The 21,428-nt window shown below is 45.4% G+C and overlaps 1 protein-coding gene across 1 annotated transcript in view; it reads right to left on the bottom strand.

Moving 5' to 3' along the window:
* Positions 1 to 10,762, bottom strand: part of DNAH7 (dynein axonemal heavy chain 7) — a 217,336-nt gene extending 206,574 nt beyond the window's left edge. Inside the window, exons 1-3 of the mRNA XM_019492106.2 lie at positions 10,631 to 10,762; positions 3,034 to 3,099; positions 229 to 337 (exon numbers count right to left, since the gene is read on the bottom strand). Coding sequence (XP_019347651.1) covers positions 229 to 337; positions 3,034 to 3,099; positions 10,631 to 10,645 — 190 coding nt within the window. The 5' untranslated portion in view covers positions 10,646 to 10,762. The remainder of the gene's footprint in view (positions 1 to 228; positions 338 to 3,033; positions 3,100 to 10,630) is intronic.
* Between the last annotated feature and the right edge of the window lie 10,666 nt (positions 10,763 to 21,428).

The following is a 21,428-nucleotide window of genomic DNA, read 5'->3' as shown; positions in this document are numbered from 1 at the left end:
TTTACCTGCACCATAATGCCACAAGGTAAATTAAGCATTATTGTTCTAATTGTACACACAAGAAAATTGAGGTACAGAAAGGTTATAAGATTGCCTGGGGCCATATTGGGAGATTTTGGCAGTCTGGCAATAAAATCCTAGTCTCACAATCCTCTATTCTTGTATTACCTCAGTTTCACACTTTCCCCCCTAAAGTCTCTTTTATTAAATGTTGAGCGCTAACCTTACCAGGTGGAAACTCATTTTTGACAGTAAATTCATCAGGTCCATCATCTTTCTGTTCTTTTCTCAAGTGGAATAAAGGAGCAGCTTCCTGCCATTGTGGCTTAGCGCTTACCTGAAATGAGTATTTTATTCTTTAGCTTTATAACATACCAAGGCACATCAATCTAAAAGCTTTAAGGGTCACACACAGATACACCAGAAGTAATCACAGAATCATAGGGTTGTGGGAGGGGACCTCCAGGGTCACAGAGTATGCCCAAATCGTCCCTGTCAAATGCTTATCCAGCTTCGTCTTGAAAACCTCCAATGAAGGGAATTCCATAACTTCCCTGGACAACTTACTACACTGCCTTGATGATCTGCAAGCAAGGAAGTTTCTCCTCATATCGAATCTAAACCTAGTTTACTGCAATGTAAAGTACTTGCTTCATGTCCTGCCCCCTGCCAGAAAAGGGAATAATTGTTCAAATATCAGAAGACTGCTTTTATGACCCCCCATCTCCTTGTCTTTAAGCTAAATAAGCCTCATCCTCTCAGCCTTTTTTCATACAGCTTGCCTTCCAATTCTTTTCTCATTTTGTCATCTGCCTCTAGAACCTAATTTCTCCACATCCTCCTTATAATATGGAGCATGCACAGAAAAATCTTTCACATACTAAAAATAACTTGTGACATTTTATGCTTATAATAAGTTACTATTAATCTGTGTAAATTGTATATACCGACCACAAACCCAAGACATCTGTGAAGATTAAAGGAACATGAAAGCAACACTACAGCTAAGTAAAATAGGTAAAAATGGTGAAGTCATTTTCGCCAAAAAGAATCTATAACTAGGGGAAGGAATAGCAGTCAAAAATACTACAGCGGACCTAGGATAAGATCCATTCCCCTTCAATATAAAAAATGGTTTTTCACATCCTGGGTCTCACTTCATGGGGGACCCTAACTCTAATGTGAAAATCATAGTGCACAATAGCCATCAGTAACTTAGCAAGGCTCCTGTTATTTTTCAAGAATCTAGTACTAACTTTCCCTATTTTTACTACTCAGGTAAAACTCCTAGAAATATACTTGTAAGGAAAATGACTCCTCACACTAAACTACATTACGACTCACAATTTCCCAAAATGCATTACCCTCAATTTTTCAGGAGACTTATTCAAGAATTAAGAAAAGCTTTTATTGGATTCCCCCAGGCAGAGATACAATTCTGTATCTCTTTGACTAGTTGAGGCTGTCAAAAAAACTTCCTTGACCTGAATCTTGGTAACTTTTTTTGTTAACTCAGATATTGCAAAGTTCAAATCAGATACTGCATAGTAACTTTTCGCAATTTTCACACACACAAGCAGAATTAACTCCAAAATATCCGTTTTCCTCTATTCCAGCTTCGCTTCTTTATTGAAACATACAAAAATAACTCTTATGTGTCCTTTGTGAAATCCTACACATGGTTAGAGGTTTACCTGTTTGAAGGCCCCCCTCTATCCCAGTTCAGGAGCAAAGGGGTTGTGTTGCTGGATGTTTATGTACTTATTTATTGTTTCAAGACTGTTTATTTTAAATTAGCTCAAAATGAACTAAGTATCACGTTAAAATCAAATGCACACAGGTTAAGAATGCCAAATGATGCAAGAGATAATTAAAATTTCATTTTGTATAGTAGTAATTATGCCATAAAATATGGCCTAAGTACCATTTCCAATGCAAAATCTGTTGTTTTAAGCAACCACATCCAAAGATTCCTGACATTTCCGACAGTTTTGCTAACTTTAGGTACTTACTGAGTACTAATGAGGAACTGACTAAATTTTGCTAGTTTTGGGGGGACTTGCTTAAGACTGGTCTTGATATATTTAACCTTCTTCCTGCATTTCCCTTCCCACCTTTAAAAGGTAAAACCTCTAGATACTGAATACATGAAGAATTCTTGATGGATTTACAAAGCTGTCTTTCATTTCATGATGCTTTCACTTACCTGAGGAATATACTACATTTCTTTCCATTTCAGTTAAGTAAAAAATTAATTTTCCACCTATTTTCCTTTTATTAAAAAAACTTCAGTTTTGTAATGGCTTCTTATTTAGCTCCTTAAAAGCTATTCTTAATGCAACCCAGTATCAATTCCTAATTAGTAATCCACAATATGTATTCTGAGATCCAAGCTTTCTTGGTTCACTGTTTCATTACCCCAGTTTCAAATCAGTATCATCACATTATTTCAAATAAGTGACAATATGACATAAAACTGAATTAATATAGATGGTGAATCGAGCAATCCTCACCATCTATAGCTGTCCCATATTTAACTGAAATACAGCATAGTTTTGTACAAGTGTAACAAAATCATAGGTCTGAATTGAGGCTCAGGTCTTAATCCTGGAAGTCCTTCATATATGCTTAATTTTACTTCTGTCAGCAGTTATATTGACCTTAATGGTAGTAAAGAATGCATGTATAACTGTTTGACACAATGGGTCCTTTACACCTTATTATCTGTTATATTTTGTTACCCTCAAAGTCTGAAGGGGTCAGATTAGAATAACCTATATTCCAGTTTTTCAATGACATGTAGCTTTGTCCCTCTCCTCTATCCGGTAATCATTTTCAATTAGTCTAAATAAACCACATTCATTATTTTCAATGCTTTTGTATATGTAGATGAAGGCTTGTTGTTATGCCACATGCACGTGTTTTGATTAGATGCATTTCTTACTGTAAATTCTCACTGTAGGTTCTCCCATGCTTCCTTTATATTCCAAAGGGGAAAATTTAATTGAAGGGACAAAATAGAAAAAAAATTACCTGAGACAGATGTGGTAAAAATTTAATTGTAGTCTTTGCCAATTTTCCTTTGCCAACTGTTTTGGGCTAGAAAGAAAAATAAGAAAAAACCTAAACCAGTAATACTAAACTTCTCAGTATGATAAAACTTAAATTCATACAACAATTCAGTTATGTTTCTCTTTCTAATTAATTATTTTCATCCTCTCCAAAAGGCACCCTTCCATGCACCCCATTTCTTCTCTTCTCACCAGATTGTGTTTCCATTGGAACAGCCAATTCCATCAGGCTCGGGAGGATCCATGCTAACATTTTGTCAACATAAACATTACAACAATACAAGATAATGTAGAATAATAGAAATCCACTGTTTGATTCAATTGTCATAATTACTGGTCAAAATCCCTCATATAAGGGTGGGAAGAGCCCTCATATTAAGGCTCTTAATCAGAGCCAGCCTTAGGGTTGGGCAGTGTGGGTGACTACCCAGAGTACCATGGTCAAGGGAGTGCCACACACACACATGCCCAGCCCTGCCCTGCCCCACCACTCAGGCTGGGCAGGAGCAAGCAGGGGAGTTTGGTCACAACCAATCTTGGGGGGCAGAGAGAGGGGTCTGCCATGCCCAGAACTGACTGGAGCCAGCCAGGCAGGGCAGCAGAATAAAAAGCCCCCAGGTGGCAGCAGTGGGAAGCACTGACAGGCAACATCACAGACTGGAAGAATGGCATCGAGGGCTGGGCCAAGGGCAAGACGGTGGTGCCCAGTGAGAAGGTGGCACAGTTGGGTGGCCCTGGCTTGCATGCCAAGGGCTTTGGCATCATGACCTGCTGGGGCTAGAGGTTGAGCTGCAGACCCACCCCCCCACCCCCCCCGGTCACTACTACCACTGTCGAGCACAAGGGCATAGGCAGCCAAGTGATGCTTCACTGTGGCTGGGCTTCATGTGTGGACAGCCCTGCCTGCTGACCGCCCACCCGCCCTTCCTACTGCCCTGTGCTGAGCCTCCACTGTCCCCCAGCCCTGCCACCTGCCACCAGGCCAGCATCTGAGGTGAGTGGATACATGCTGTCCCATAATAGCCCACTGGGTCCCCTGCCACCCACAGCCTCTGGGGAACATGTGTCCCTCACACATGCACATTTCCCCACACACACACCCACTCCCCACACACACACACACACACACACACACACTCCCTGCCCACACTCCACTCACTCCCACCTCCCCCAACACAGTGCCAGTGACCTGGAGCGGGGGGTATTCAGGGAGGCACCAAAATACAAGTTCAGCCAGGGCACCATTTTCTGTAAGCCCAGCTCTGTTCTTAATGAACAAATGTATTTTTTTCCTAAACCACAAACTTTTGCAAAACACTTCCTGTTTTTCAAAAGGAAAATATCACATCAAATTCTCCTCTTTTCCTTCCTTTTTCCATAAAACACAATCAAATGAAGGATGTTTAAGGTGTTTTTTCCAGCAGCCTTCTCTCCAACACCACAAGATTGAGTTGGGGAATAAAGGGCAGTAAGCCCCTTCCCGCTACTTAGTTTCCTTTTAACTACAGGGTCTGATATTAGATTCAACTCAGGAAGAAAGCAATGAAGGTGGGATGCAAATACATATGTGAACAATACATTATCTTGAAAAACTCCAGTTACTAGTAACTAACTTCCTCTCCTCCGTCAAGTAATTGTCTAGATATACATTTTCACTTGTTAATGACTCCAAAACAATACACGCTCCATACATGGGGGAGCGTGCGCCCACTATACTGGGGGAGCATGCCGCCAAAGCAACATAGCTGGTGATCACGTGTAGATCCATGTGATCACTATGTCACCATAGCACACCATACAGTGACGTAGAACATCACTATGTCACCACAGGGCAACATGTAGATATGCCCTATCAGACATAAACCAGCAGCACACCCAGAAACCAGGTTATCTGCTGGCTCCTACAACTGCAACAACTTCCCAGGAGAAAGAGAAATAATCAGTATAAGTTACTATGGGGCTAGGAAAAATATCATCCTAAATTACTGCAGGCAGTTCCTTAGTGGCATGGCTGATCAGTCTTCCAGAACTTAGCCAGTCCTCTCATCCTCTAATGCTTTAGATTTTAAAATCTATATATGACACGATAAAGGGTTTAAAAGAGAAGCTTATGAGGTCACTATTCAAGCCTGTGTCCCTTCTCTGAAAGCTTGGATGTGTAAATGCAGGTTCTCTTCTTTACGTATCTGAAGAAACATAAAGGTCTTATTTTTTTTTAATCTATTTGCCATCTAATATTAAAAGGATTACCAGAATGAATGAGTCACAAAAATTCAGCAAGTAAACTACTGTTCTCTAGCCCATTTTGAATTACTGCCCACATAAGTCCTGAAAATTAATTTAGGAACATTTGGATTTAACGTGATAAAAACATGGTGAAAAGATACTACATTGTACATGGGTCAAACTATATGGCAGAAAGTGTGGTATTCTCTGTCCAAACTCAGCTAACATTGTCAAGCTTCACCCAGAGTTGCAGGTGCTAGATTGTTCTATTGTAATTAGTAGCAAAACCAGCTAACATTAAAATGGTTAACACCAACTTTCAGAATTAATTCTCTACTGACTAAAGGCATCAGACATCTTTCAGAGACACTTTCAAATTAACAGATTTGAAAAGACTGGAAGGATAGCATCACAACCAGAACAGCTGGCACCATAAAATCATATTATTTGGTGCCTTACACTTTTTGTAGCTATTTGCATCTGCGAAAACTGGATTCCAAATACTGTCAAATAAGAATAATATAATCTTACATCACAAGTGTAAATGATTACAATGTACTCTGCTGAACTGCATGACCAATGGACTGAAAAAAGTCTATGCACTCATTCAAACTTAGTGTAAATAATGCTCCTTAAATACACAGCACTCTCAGTTCCATGAGATTAGCAGCCTCAAAACCAACCAGTTCTTTTCTTTTTCAATAGCTCCTGTCATTTTCAAATCTTCTCATGGAAACCTTCTGACAATCGCTTTTTCTTCCCTCTTTCTGGACAATGAAACAGTACAAAAACAAGCAGGCAGTGGGGCTGAGAGATGCTATTCACTTAAATTATGTACTGTATGTATTTAGCCAATATACAGATAACAACAGTTTGATACAAGGGGAACAACACACACAAAAAATTGGGACTGGCACAGCATTATTCCAATGGGAGCCAATTTTTTGACAGGCTGGCCACAGATTAGTCCTACACCCTCCAAGTGCCACTCTGATCCCCTTCCTCTGCCCAATCTGCTGCTCTGCTCCCTACACTGTACTCCCGGCCCAGTGTCCTCCTCTGCTTTCTGCCCTGTGCTCCCTGTCTAATCTCAGGCTCTCCTTGCAGCTTCCTAACCGATCTGTTGCTGTACTGCCTGTCCCCTGCCTGATCTGCCACGTGCCACACACAGAGGTTGCCCTTGCCATTTGTGTATAGTTTGTATACAAATTATATACTTATCCTGTAAATCTGGAATCAAACTCACCTTGTTCCCTGAGCTGGATCCAAACCATGTGGCTCCTTGTGGGCCAGATCCCAGCTTGTGGCAGCTCCAGCTCAGTGGCAGCAGCAGCAGCTCCAGCACTAGGCATGAGGCCACAGCAGCAGCAGCTCTAGCTCCCACCATGTTCCCCCTTGCCAGAGCTGCCATTGCCATTGCTCCCACATGTCTCATGCCTCAGTGGCAGCTCTGGCATGAGACAACAGCAGCTCCAGCATAGGGCAGTGGTCGGTGAGGAGGTAGGGCCATAGTGGTAGCAATGGGTAAAGTGGTCAGACCTGATAGCCATGTCCACTATAGCCCAACAGCCCCAGATTCTGCAGGAGGCCACTCCCCCGGCCATGCTCAGCATTTTCCAGTATCCTGGCATTTTCCCCCCATTTTCCAGTATCCAGAGCCAGCTAGATGCAGACCATAGGCCATATGTCTTGCATCCCAGCTGCAGGCTTATAGGTACAGCATACCACACATGAGGAGCAGGCAATAAAAAAATAAAGCTAACATTCTAGTGGGGAGGAGGTTAACTTACTGAAAATAGAAATCAATTGGAAACTGAACAGGCCAGAGAAATGTTAGGTAAACCAAACCCAGTGCCTAGTTATAATGAAAAACATCATGCTTCCCTATTCATTGGCCAGTTTGTTGTTCATGTAAAGCAAACCCCAGATACACTGATTGCAGTGAAGCTATGGAGTAATTATTTTTAATACTGACAGCCTTTCTATTTACCTTGATTAAGTGAGAGGATCTTTTAAGGGGTATTTGCATAATTCTACTTCATTATCATGAAGCCGTTTGGTAAAATATTCAAATTTAAAGCTTCCATTAGCATTCCATTATGTGTGTTTATCCTTCCCCACATCATTCTGGAAATTGAGAAGGGGTTGTTGGACTAGGGGTTATCTTCCCTAGTTTTCTATTAAATATACCATGAATCTGTTAAATGTTTCCTTCTCAAATAAGTGTTCCATGTAATATTTTGTACAAAGGTAGAGAACAAAATTTTCTTCTTCAGCTTGTAATCTAACACTTCTTGATGCCTCTAGAAGAAATCTCTGCTCCCTGAAAACACTATGAAAACCACAACCCAGGAACAAAATGTCTGCTTACATTTACATTGCAAAACTAATTTAAAAATTATGTGAACAGCTGCAGTGAGGATTATATCTTTTAAATACCTGCCTTAAAGAGGTTCAGAGCACAGGCACTGCACTTTTGTTTTCCTAGAGGATGTCATGCTGCAGTCAACTTTCCACTAATGAGCCAAATATATTAAAGTCTTTCTCAACAAATATGCTTATACCACCTGCTCTCTTGCTCAAACAGTCTGAGTGTTTAAGTAAATGCCAGAGGAAAAAAATAAAAAGTCATTTTAAAAAGTTTGAGCCAACCCGCTTATTTAAACCAAAATACAAAAACTTTCACCCAATTAAAGAAAAAAACCCTCCAAAACACCTACATATTCTATATTAGCATAAGAAACAAGGCGAGTCTGAAATTACACATAATAAAAAGTAGGAAAACAATGCCCTCTGCTGTTTAAAAATATGCATAGACTGTAGTAGTCTGTGCTCCTACAATATCATTATCAGGCCAAGTGAACAGAAGAGTTTGGGAACTTATTTTGGCTGGTCTCATATTCAGTTACCAAATGAGAAAGGGGTACAATGTCCCCTTCTTCTTTCACAATATTAGGCAGCTGCTTAACCTTCCTTCTATGAGTGGCTTTCAGGACTTTAGAACTCAACATACTGGATAAAGTTACACCTGTGCACTAGTCTTTGAGGCTCAGTACAGACAGTCAAAAAGCCCAAGGCTGAATTCAATCTTTGCAGGTTAGTCTAAACCAGTGGTTCCCTATCTGGTATGCATACTACCAGTGGTACACAGACAACCTGTCAGTGGTACGTTTTGACAGATTTAGGAGTGTACCGATAGAGATTTTTGGGGGCCGATACCAATAGCCAGTTATTAAGGAGGCATATCAGCTGATACTAGTGGCGACACATGGGGGTGCACAAGGGTGCACATGCACCCCTTGAGAGTGCTGGTGCACCCCCTGACAGCCAGCGTTCCCAAGCGGGGATGCAGGCAAGAGCGCTAGTGCCCCCTTTGAGAGTGCCAGCTGAGGAGTGGGGGTGCCAGGAGAAGTGACCGCACCCACCTGAAAGTGCCAGCAGCGTGCCACTGCCACTTCCAGGTCAGCATGATCTGTTGTAGATGGCCCCCTCTCCCTCGGTCATTGACTGGCAGCTGGAGGAACCAGTCGCCCATGGCCGATACCGATCCGATACAGCTGCACCCAGCTCATAAGTCTGTTGTGGTGGAAAGGGAGCAGGTAAGAGAAGGTGCATGGAGGACAGATCAAGGCTCCCCATGGTGAGGGAGGGAGTAGGGCACAACCTGTCAGTTTGGGAACAGCTGATCTAAACTGTGTAGATGGAACAGATAAGCAAGTGAACAGGCATTCACTTTTGATTCCAGAAATGCAGCCACATGCCTGCAGTAGCCCTAGAGCACACCTCCCTGCTTGGCTGGAGCAGACAGGTTGGACCAAGGCTAGCCTGCCCGCTCCGTGAGGAGGGGTTTGCAGGGAGGTGCAAAGCATCCTGCAATGCTGAGTGACTGTGAGTTAACTTGAATCTGGAAGGGATCTGGGACAGAAGTTCAATACACTGATTTAACCTAGATCTGTTTGGTCTGATACTACAACCATCCAGGTTTATCTTAAACCAGTTTCAGACATTTTGAAAATAGTTTATGTGCACAAAGCTTTTTCTGTGGTACAGATCTGAACTGGTGTCAATCATTTATACCAGTTTGTGTGTAATTTCTGTGCCTAGCCTTAAGGGCAAGGAGCTGCATTTCCAATGTTCCTGGGAGCAGCATTTCTTCTCCCATCTTACTTGTTTCCATAAATTCATCACACAATTTGTATCTGTCGCTATAAATAAACCTCAGCCCAACTTGTTTCCATTACCTAGCATATCTGAGATGTGCCCAGACAGGGATTAGGGCTCACCCTGGCTTTGTCCATTATCACGTCAGTAGGCAGGGTTTAAAATTATGAATCTTGAAACACCCCAATGCCAGCCTTGTTTGCTATGCAAGATGATGGGCTTAGCCAGTGGTTCTCAACTGGCGTGACACAGCAGGTTGAACGGCTCCCACCGCCGTCTGCAGAAGCAGATTAGGAAGGAGATGTAGCTGAAGCCCGCTGCGGCTGAACCCCACATGGTCCTCCTGAGGACAGAGGCATGTGGGGCAGGTGGGACTGCCCCTGGCCCATATTTCCAGGAGGAGCTGGCAGGGTGGGACCAGGAAGGCCGGTGGCAAGAGTGCGTGCTCCAGCTAGCCATCTGCACTGCCCACCCAAGCCCAGGGACATGCAGGGCAGGTAGGATCAGCCTGCTGCCCCCGGCCAGGGCCACACAGGCGTTGTGCCCAGGGCACAAGACAGGTTAGCAATGGCTCCACCCCAGGGCCGGATTAACCCTTTAGTGGGCCCTAAGCAAACAAACTCATGGGCCCCTACTTTTTTCACTCAATGACTGTAATATGTCAAATAAGCACAACTAGGCCCCGTCTTCACTGGAGGCCCTAAGCATGTGCCTAGTTTGCCTATGCGTTAATCGGGCCCTGCTCCTCCCTGCTCCAGGCTGATGCTGATGCTGAAGCCCAAGCGCAGGAAGGAGCAGGCCGCTGCCCCTGGCTGAGAGCCGCGGAGCTCAGAAGAGGCAGATCCCCAGTGAGTCTCAGCCGGGCCCAGAGCCGTGGAGGGGCCCGAACCCAAGAGGGCAGAAAAGCAGTGGCGCAGCCCCATCAGAACCTGGGACAAGGCAGAAAACCCGGGTGGGGTCAGGAGCATGGGCCCCGAGGGGGGTGGGCCGGGAGCCCGCACCCCGGGCAGGTGGAGGAGGCAGGTGCTGGGGTCAGAGCCCAGGGCCGGGATGGGGGTGGGGGGTGAAGGGGGCAGGGTGACGTAACTGCTAGGGCAGGGGACCGGCCGTGACGTAGCAGGGGGTCGCGGGTCAGCGAGCACGTGGGGGGGGGTCCTCCGCGGCCGCGCTACCTGCTCGCTGCCCATGTCCAGCCTCCGCGCGCCGCCCGCTGTGTTGCAAGGCGGCGCCGTTGCTAAGCAACCACTCCGGCCCCGCCCCCCCACCCGGCCCGGCCAACGGGCAGCGATGCCCTGGCGTTCTGGCCGCAGCGCGGGGGCGGGGCTTGGCGCTCCTTCCCCCCCCCACACGGGGAGGGTTTGATAGCGGGAGGCGGCTCAGGCGCTTTGCGCGTGCGCACCAGTGAAGCTCGAAGCACCCGTGGCTCCGCCCTCCGTGGGCATCGGCCTCAAGTCACCCTCGTCAGCTACCGCCGGCGCGACGCCTTGAGCTCTCCGCTTCGCCTTTCCGATGGGGCGCGGGAACCAGGCTCACTCAGCTTGCGCACAGCGGCCCGGGGGTGGGGGCGGGGTCTTGTGTTCCCAGCTGAGCCGCCCCGGTCGGCGCGCACTGGACTTGCTGAAGCGCAGTAGATGCCGCCAGGCCGCGCGTGCAGCCGAAGTCTCGCATGATTAAAAAAAATTAGCAGCCCAGCCTAAGAAGAGCCGAGAATTAGGCATGAAGAGGTGCAACAGCTCGAGAACTGGTTTCTATCCAGCTTCCGTTTGAATGCGGAGCGGGGCCGCTGGTTTGTCTCTTGTCAGCCTAGCCTGTACAAACAGGAGGGGTTTTTCAACCTCCCCTGTGCTCACACTCGTAGATTTTAAATGTCGTCTTCATCCTGAGGAATAGGCAGGGCAGCCATTTTGCGACCCCCGGCCGCATGTTACCTTCCGCCATTCACTGGTGAATCGCACAATAAATCTAGACCAGCCACATGTGCAAAGCAATTATCATGCCATAAAAAATGCCCATCCGGGTCTCAAGAGAGCCAAGGAGCTATGAAGTGAGTGCTTGAAAATGTGCAGGCAAGGTACTTTTGTGATATCTTTTATTAGACCAACTGAGTAGTTGGAAAAAAGTTCTTGGCAAGCTTTTGGGCGCAGACATCCTTCAGGCATAGGAAGTCTCTGCTCTTCTCAGGATTTATATACTGAAATATGAAAAAGCAGGATTACATAGTGAAATATGATAGTGATTTATTGCCTTTTAGTTACTTGTGGAATATAATAATGAGAACTCCCTAAGCCTGAAGAAGGGGGACTGCACCCAAAAGCTTGCTAAGAACCTTTTTTCCAACTACTCAGTGGGTCTAATAAAAGATGTCACATCTACTCAAAGAACCTTGCCTGAAAATGTGTAACAACTCGAGCTGGTTTCCATCCAGCTTTCATCTGCACCTGTGGCAGGGCCTTGATTGACATCGGCTAGAAAACTACCCTGTGGCAGGGCTCAGTCTTGCAGAATTTCTCCAAGATAAAAAAAAAATGGTTGCTGTTGTTTCCATACTTAATTTCTAATGCAGCTCACCAAATCAATGCAAAAGAGCATGAGATTACAGAGCATTTTTTTCAGTAGAAACAGTTGACTTTATTATATTCCACAGGTAACTAAAATGCAATAAATCCACTATCATATTTCAGTGTATGTAATCCTGTTTTTTATAAGGTTGGGAAGACTATGCCTTAGTCCATAAAATCCTGACAACGACTTGGTCCAGTAAAACACCTTATTATGTTTTATTAGTTTGTGATCTCATGGTTACAGAACTCTGTTTACAATATTGCTTGGGCAACAGAAAAACTTTCCTTATTTGATCAGCCAGTTCTCTGAAGTATTTTATCACCACATCAGCAACCAGTTCTATGACAAAAGGTTACAAGCATGAAACCGAGCACGCAACCTGAACATTACCTATGGTAGAAAGTGTTATACAATGAATCATGACCTTTTCTATTATTTAAAAAAATTACTATTTGTGACCATGAGAGAGAATTTCACAGCTGCAGGTGCTGCTAATCATGTGGATGGCTAAATATGTGGAAAGAATGGCAAGTTTAGTTAATGGCCAGTGCTTCAGTTATACCAGTGCTTCTCAAAGTGGTGGTGTGCGGACCAGTGGTGGTCCGCAAGCCACCAGTCACCGGTCCACAGCGAGTTGTTAGGAAAGAAAGAAATATATTCGCCAGTCCGTAGCAAGTTGCCAGAAAAGAAAGAAATATATTTTCAGAAGCATAACATTGATATGTCATAGCGCCACAGTTTGTATGCTCCAACACTCCAGGTGACGTCACGTGGTGCGAGGTGAGGAAAGAGAAAGAAACAGCCGGTCACGCATTTGTGTAGTGCTGTTACATGCAGTTGCTGCCACTGGCTGAACCGGGTACTGGTCCCTGGCCCACTGGAAAAAAAATTGCCGGTCCGCCACATCAGATAGTTTGAGAAGCACTGCTCTATACCACTTCTCAAGTAATCCCTTCTTTGAGGTTCAGTTTTCATTCTGGTAAAACCTTATTCTAGTACATTGAACATTAGCAAAGTTTAAGACTCACGTGGCCTTAATTGGCTGAGGAATAGGAATGGGCAAACTTTCACGTTGCAGCATTTTCTTAGCTCTAGAGAACTGAAGTTCATACTTTTATGTAACTATATTCTGTAGTGATACCAAAAGTTGACCATTTGTGTAGCAATGAAATATTGCATCAGGCGGTGTTAGTTGTTTTTTTTTCCCTTTAGGATGCCTACTTAACTCCGAAAAACAAGTTAACTTAATTTCTAATTTTGCTGATTATTCACTTGGGGGGAGGGGAAATAAAACACCAGTAAGCAAAGACCTGTGTTTCTAAAATGACATTTCTCCATGCAAATGATAACTATCTAAAGGGAGATATGTAAGGGATGTGTCTAATTGCAAAGATTTATAAGCATTTGCTAAAAATATACCCAAGGTGGCTTTCTTTCTGTTTTAAAAATAGGAACACCCAACTCAAACAAGCCACAGAATGGATAAAAATTGGGAATAAAGCATGGAAGAAGCAGGTAGAACATATTGGATTCAGCTATTATGGAGTAAAGGTAGACCTGAAAATAGCAATAGATTTAAAGACAATATCATGTCTAAATATTCTAAGGCTTATAACCGGTACTAACATAGGATGCAATTGGAACAGAGCATCTCCGTTCCAGTTCAGACTACCAAAGCTACAGTTTAAAAGTCTCGTCCTGTCATTTTTCTTCCAAGTCCTTACTTCAAAGAAACACTGCAGAACCAGTATATTTATGGCTTTTTCTAGAATTGCCTGGTCATTGCACAAATACCCTAGCATTTTAGGGGCATTTTTATCACTTGATACTTTTAATCTGTACCTTCACCACTTTTCTCTAACAGCTCTGCTTAAATTAGATAGCTGTAACAGGTCTTTTTCACTTCCAATTTCTATCACTCCATGAACCTGTTTTATGTAACATTGCCTTGCCACATCTAAGAGGAACCACGTGATAAACTGTAACTCATTTTTCCATTATTCAGTGCTGTTCCCTAATGCGCCTTACTTAATGTCAGGCCAGTCTTCAGAGAGTGTGAAATGGTATATGTACCCTGTATCAGACTAAGGGGCTAAACAATTCCTTTGGGACTGACAAAAGCCCCAAAGATGCCTCTGACGCAGCATGGTGGCTTTACTTTGTATAAAGGAGGAAATTACTAAGAAGTTCAGATGTGGTTATGTTGCTCATGTATTCCACCTCCTCTGATATTTAGTTGTCTCAAAAACTACCTACGTAGGTTTACCATATGTCCGGGTTTGCCTGGACATGTCCTCTTTTTTGGCCGCTTGTCCTCTGTCCAGGCAGGTTTTTTAAAATGCGAGCAAATGTCTGGGTTTTTGCTTTCCCTCTGCTTTTGCTTGGAGCTGGGGCCAGTGGGGAAGCTGATTGGCTGTTGGGAGATCACATGCTCTGAACTAGGGCCCCATCAGCTGCCAGAATGCGTGTGTGCGCAAGCAAGCTGCTTGGGCAGCAGAGCTGGGAGGGAGCAGGGACTGCAGGTCACAAGTGCAGGGCACTGGCAGGGTTAGGGGATGCAGGGGGCTGTGGGTCAGGAGTGCAGGAAACCAGCAGGGGTGGGGGGGGCAGGGGGCTGCGAATCAGGAGTGAGAGGCACCAATGGGTACCAAAGAGCTGTGGGTCAGGAGTGAGGGGCACCAGCATGGCGAGGGGGCAGGGTGTATATAACTGCCCCCCATCCCACAATCATATACCACTTCCCTGCCTTCTTTGTACTTTCTCTGGTTCTTCTGTCATCTTGCATGCTGGGGACTAGAACTGCTGTCACCTCTCTCATTCTAGATGAGAAGTTTTCCCTGTATCCACTCCTCTTTGCAAGTGTCATTATTGTTAACCCCTAACTACTTTGCTCATTCCTAGAGATTCTTGGGCTCATTGCTTTCTGGATGCCTAGTAGTGGAGATGAAGGATACCTGCACTGTATCTTTCCTCTGCTTAGACTGGCTGGTTCTGCAGAACTAGTATGGAATATCTTCTCTTCCATGCAATCTGCTGCTCTAATCTTTCCAATACAATGGGTGGCTTGGGTCTGTCCCTTTAGTGCTGCTCATTGGTCAGGTGCCATGTCCAAGAATTGTGTGAGTTAAGCAATACTTCCTGACCTGGGCTTTGCAAACCCTGCCACCCTGGACAAACACAGAAAGGTGCAGAAAAGAGCTAGCTGAACTCTTTTGATAGGGAATGGAGGGTGGGCAGCAAAGGCAGTGGTAGAGCTGCAAAGCATTTTCAGGAGCTAGCAAGTGCAGCAGGAGTAGGCAGGAGACATACTCACATTGCCCAAGGGAGGGGGAAGCATAGAGAAACCGTGAAGATGTTATGAGGAGGAGGGAAATCAGTGGAGACAGGGAAGGGGCTGAGCTGAGACTCCTGTATGAAAGACTGCTCCACATTTGACTTCAGCATGTAGGACAGAAGGGGCCCTCATTCCATCCCTTGTGGGCTCGGGCTTCACCTAGTCATTTCAGGGCACCTCCAGGAACCGTGGCTGGGAGGACAGCCCCAGCACCACTGCCTGCCCCTCATTCATAGATCACAGATCAAACAGAACCCTGCCTCACTCTATTTTTTTTTTTGTTTGTTTGTTTGTTTTTTACTCTTTCCCCAGAACAGTTGGAAACACTGTCGGAAGATGCTGGAAAGAAAGATCCTCCCACACCAGAAGAAATGGGGGGTGATACAGGTATGTATGGGGAAGTGACATTGGCTAAGTTAGGTGATGTACTCAAGGTCACGCAGGAAGTCTTTAGCTAAGCCAGGAAGTGACTCTAGGCCTCTTGAATCCGCATTCATTGACCTACCCAGAGACCTTCATTGCTGCCCTACCTACCATCTCACATGGAGCACTGCAGGAAAGAGATAGTTAGTTCCTGACCTTCAAGCACAAAATTCTGCAGAGCTCGGCCATGGCACAGGATCCAGTCAAGCTGGTTATCAGTGCCTACCCTAACACACTTTCATAGCACACATGGCTTATTCACTCTGCTTGTAGACTCCATTTCAGCTAAGTGCAATGGCTGAGTGATTACAAGGCTGGACTGGAAACTGAAAGGTGTTTTCCTGTACAAAAACAAATCCTGTCCACAGGAGAGGCCTGTTTCTTGAGGAAAGACTTTGGACTAAATGACCTTTGGAGACCCTTGCTTTATTCTTCTACATTAAGTGACAGCTCTCTTTCTCCACAGCGGCTGCTGCCAGCGCCCCTAGAAAATGGTCTTCCTTTTTTAAAAAGATACTGAGATTATACCTACATGTTAAATTGTTTTAGGAAAAATAGGTAAAATATAGAGTTAGGAAAAAATGTGGTCTGGTGGAGGCTGCTAATTGTACTTTGTGATCATTTGAAACTTCATTCTCATGTAGTTAAATTCAACAAAGAGGGCAGACAGACAAGGCAGACAGGAAGCCTACTCCACAGGGAGAAAGGCGGCTCCTTTTAGGATGCATCATTCAGGAATTAGGGTGCACTCCCTCCTGTGCCATAGGATGGGTGTTGGAGAGAGAGGTCAGGAGCTAGCCCAACCAGCAGGTAGTGCCACTAAGGGCCAGAGAACTCCTTGAGATAACTTGAAGGTACCACCTAGCAAGGGTGGGGAGTTAAAGCCAGCAGATAATGCCATTTGGAGATGGCAGCATTCTCCACCTGGAATCACAGGGTAATCAGAAGGCCACTGGAATCACAGGTGTTGACACATCATTCTCAGCACCAGTAGAGAGAAGAATTTTCTGAGTCTCTAGCTACGGTGACTAGGATTTAACTCAAGCTCTCTGAGCAGAAGAGCAGCATGGCACAGCTGCCTGAGGGGAGCAAACACCCAGGACTGAGGACCAGTCTGTCTTTGCCTGGCAGCAGGGAGAGATGAAGGGAATATTCATGTCCCTGACCCCTGCCAGGCGTGGCTGGTGAACTCAGGCTGGTGGGGTGAGTGGACAGTCAGGGTCAGTTGCAGCTAGGGTGGAGCAGGGCGGGGTTTGCAGCTGGCCAGGAGTGTGAGCTTGGTTTTCCACTGTTCCTCTCTTACTTACAGCCTCTAGCATTTAAGGTCTAGGTAGTTGTAATTAGAGGCTGTACCCCTATCCTGTGTCTGGCACTTGGTTTTATTACTTGGTCACTTGGGGCACCTATAGATATGCAGCAAGGCTGCTCCAACATACTGTAATTACAGCGTGCGGGAGCATGATAATTACCATGCTCCAGCAGACTCCAGCGTCACATCTGTCAGCATCCCTGCACTGAAAAGTGGTGGTGGGGCACTTTAACTAATGCTTTTTCAGTGAGCTGTAGTTAAATTGCCCCCATCGCCATTTTTTAACACAGGGAAACTGATGCATGTGACGCTTTCAGAGCCACTCTAACTGAAGCACTGCATCCCCCACACTCCCAGAGCACGTGTATAAACACCCTTGGTTTTGTCACTTGCACTGCTGGGCAGCTCGCACTCACTACATGGACTTGGACAGAACTGTCCCCTTTCTGGCCAGACTAGCCCACCCACTGTCCAGGATGGGATTCTCTTGTACTGTTCTCTCCAGCCTCTGGCATTGGGCACTGTCAGAGATGGGATACAGAATATGCTAGACCAGGGATTGTCAACTGGGGCTACACGTAACTCTGGGGGTACTTGGAAAGAGACTAGAGGGTAGGGGAAGGCAGATGGGGATGGAGCGACACCCCCCACCACCCATGCCATGCCCACCACCCATGCCACCACCTCCCAGGAATAGGGTTGAGGGGTAGGGGGTGAGGGCAGTGGCTCCCCTCTGTGAGCTGCACAGGCGCCACATGGCCGACTGGATGTGGTGGGGGGGAGCTCACAGGCAGCGGCTGCTGCTGCCATCCACCACCCCATTCTACCACCACTCGCCACCACCACCCCCCACACCACCAGAAGTGTACCCAGAAGGTGTACACTCCTTTAAAAAGGTTGAACCCCCTGTGCTAGACTATATGGTGAAGGGGATGCTATGGGTAGGGGATGAGCCCAGCTGGGTGGGGAGGGTGGGGCAAACAGTGAGCTCATAGAGATGCCTTGGTAGGATATCAGGCATTGGGCCAGAGAGACCGTGACCTCATAGAGGGCTGACATCAGCCTGCAGGGCAAGTTCCAGAACCCGAGGCCAGGGGCTCAGACCCAAACAGACCTTCATGGTGGCAGGTCTCTCTGGCTGAAGCTGATACAGGTGAGGGAGAATCTGATTCCTATTTCTGGTCCCAGGGCCATCTCTTTTATCTGTCCATCCCTCCTGCCCCACAGGTGCCCCCCCCCTACCAGAAACTCTCAGGTTTCAGCCAAGTGGTGCAGCTGGGCCCCTCTCTCTGCCTGGTTCCCAACCCTTCCTTGTGGTTAATGAGGTCAGGGTTCTGGCCCTTCTCAGTCACAGTCTGTAATTTAATATGGTAGTAACTTTGGAGTAAAAGCCAGTTGTGAGCTGTGCCAAATCTCAGCCAGTTCAGGCCCCCTGGAATAGTTGGGCTCAGGACAAAATACTCAGTTGTACCCTTTTGATGGATGGGGAGCTTTGATCCCCATATTCCCCTGCAGCTCTGTCTGTCTCTCTAGCTGTCTGTCACTCTGACTTGGGTCCTGCTGCACTGAAAACAAAGGGGCTGCTCCAAGACTCAGCCACTGGAGATAAAGCACACACTGCTGCATCCCAACAAGAGCTCCCCCCACCACTCCTCTGACTCCCACAGGGGGCCTTTCCTCCCTGCTCTAATTCTCTCTTCCCTTCTCTTCCTGCCACTTCCCTATTCCTACACCTGAATAGGATCTGGGGGGAGGTAGTAAAGGACTGGGATTCTCCTCGGGTTCCTTCCAGGGAGGGCTCAGGTGGGTGGCAGAGACTCAGGGTCAGGAAGGAGAAGGGTGGGGCAGGAGGAGGAGGGGAGTTTGAGGATGTCAAGCATGGGGCTAGGGACTCTGTGTCTCTGCCTGACAAAGGCAGTGCAGGTGGGGGGGACGGGACTTTTATTAGACCAGGTATAAAATTTGGGAGCCATGTTAGACAAGGGCACAGAAGAAGGGTACCTGGTACCCAAAAATTTCTCTAACTGAGCAAAAAAACTGTGACTGGGTCTGGGAGAAAAATGTGACAAAAAAAATTAGAAACTGAAGTGGGGAATTCTTTCCCACCTGTACGGTGGTCCAAGAAAAGATGTCCCTAAAATCACCTTGATCCTTGCATATTGACCAGACCATTATGACTATAACAATACTGCAACCCTACTGGGAGGAAGGATATGGCTTTTATTCAAATGAGACAGATATAGCCAATCATGGGACAGAGCATTTGATGCTAGGAGACAATGGCCAGGTGGTTGCTTAGCGCAAGGTGATTGTGATCCAATTACATTACATACTGCCAAAGAGAGGAGAGATTAAACCTATAATTATATGGCCATGGCATCACATCACATGATCATTGTTTCTAATCATCTAATCCCTCCAAGTTGAAGATAATGAGGAATACAACTGATAGGAGCAAAACATTACAAAAAAATATAAATGGAAGTGGAGAATCCTAGGGGAATAGTTCATCACCTTGTCAAAGAGCCATGACTCCACAAAGAGAAATCAATATTGTCTCTAAGCCCCACTGCATTCAGCAAGAAAGGGAAGGCAGCAAATAAGGACCAAGCAGCAGTACATGGCAAGGAGAAAAGGGGGCAATAAATGGCACTTGATAGAAATTAGGAGTGGGTTCTGCCATCTGAGTTGACTCAGGAACTGACAGCAACAATGGGTTGTCCACCTCTCTGTCTACCAGTCTAGAGCGAGAGGGGAAGAGAGGGGTGGGGGAGTGCACTTTACAAGTAAGGCTCACAGAAATGTGCTGACAGTTCAGGAGTGGGAAGATTCATGGATATTCAGGTCTATCCCAGGATCTGGACAGGGGTGCACTCAAGTGACCCCAGGGCCCTGTGCCCTTCCTCTGCTTTTGGGTCCCTCCAACTTGGCCTTATCCCAGTTCCATTTTTCCTCATTCTTGGATCCTTGCCAAGCATCCAAGCACTCAGTTGGATATCTAACATCCCCCTGCAAGGCCTTAATATAAAATGCATGGAGAAGGTGACCTCAAACATCTCATAAAAAAGAGAGATGTGGAGCATGGTCCCCTTCCTGGCTCATAAGGGAAAGGTGCATCCTTCCACTCTCATAGTGTTTTTGAAAAGACAGGATGTGGCCTGTGTTAATTCATCAGCAATATACTCCCCTGAAACATTTTGCAAACCTTCAAGCTATAGGTCACAAATGGTATTAACAACTTCTTGGAATCTGTTAAAAAATGCTACAATCGCTTTAGCAAAAAGAAACCCAGATAAAGGAGGGGGTGAAGCAGAAATTGATTGCAGCAGAAGTGATATTAACCAACCGTTTACATGTTTCTCAGTAGATTTAGCCAGGGGTTACACGAATTACAAAAAACTCAAAACTTCTTAGAAGAAAAATATCAGATGGATGGACAGCAAAAACGACAGAACAAAAACAAACAACATATGCTTCATGAAGCAATGAAGGTTAGAAACAAAGCCACAGTATAATTTATATATATATGTATATATATCATATATCCCTTAGCAAGGTAATTGGTAAATGGCTAGAGTCAATGGTAGCCAATGGATTTGCTGGCAATTCTATTTCAAATTTCCTAAAGAAGATGATGACAGCCCCAATCTAACAACATGCACATGCTTTATTTCAAGAATGTCTGGGATCCCAGGGAGCTCAGTAGGACTGCTCCCAAGATTGTTTCTTAGCAAGTTGCATCAATGTTTGCAGGATCAGGGTACAGCACAGAAGGAAAGTTGACCCTGTTGGTTTTTAAATTTGATGAGCAGAGCTCTATAATGCTTGAAGGTCCTGATCTCCAGGTATTGTCTCCACTGTTGTCTCTGTCTTTTCACCGTCTTTCCATTAAAATGGTTGTGTACCTCAGGCAGACGTCTGGCTACACAAAAGTCAACATAAGAACTCCCATTTAATTCAGTAGGGCCAAGGTTTTACCTTTACTCACCCCCAGAGTTGGGTTTTTATAACAGTCTGGGACACACTCCTAGACCTGCAAGCAGTTTGCACTCAACATTTAGGACTATCCTGGAATGTATTGTTTTTCATGTCAGGTAATCAGCAGCCTAGATTTGTGCCAATTGCTAATAAAGGCACAAACAACAAAAGATCATCCTCTCAGGTAAGAAGTCAAGGCATGGGAAGATGTCACAAGTGGAAGCTGATGATGTCAAAACTGAAAGATAAAGTGCACCCTGCCATGATGTGTATTGTGCAGGAGTCACCAAATGGCATTGTTCCAACACAATGCGCTGTATTGTGATTGGTTGTGTGACACATACTCTTTTCTTAACACCAAGGG

The sequence above is a fragment of the Alligator mississippiensis genome, chromosome 4 (assembly GCF_030867095.1).
Source record: "Alligator mississippiensis isolate rAllMis1 chromosome 4, rAllMis1, whole genome shotgun sequence".
Lineage (NCBI taxonomy): Eukaryota > Metazoa > Chordata > Crocodylia > Alligatoridae > Alligator > Alligator mississippiensis.
The sequence above is the reverse complement of the archived record's forward strand: the minus strand, read 5'-3'. Positions and strand labels throughout refer to the sequence as shown.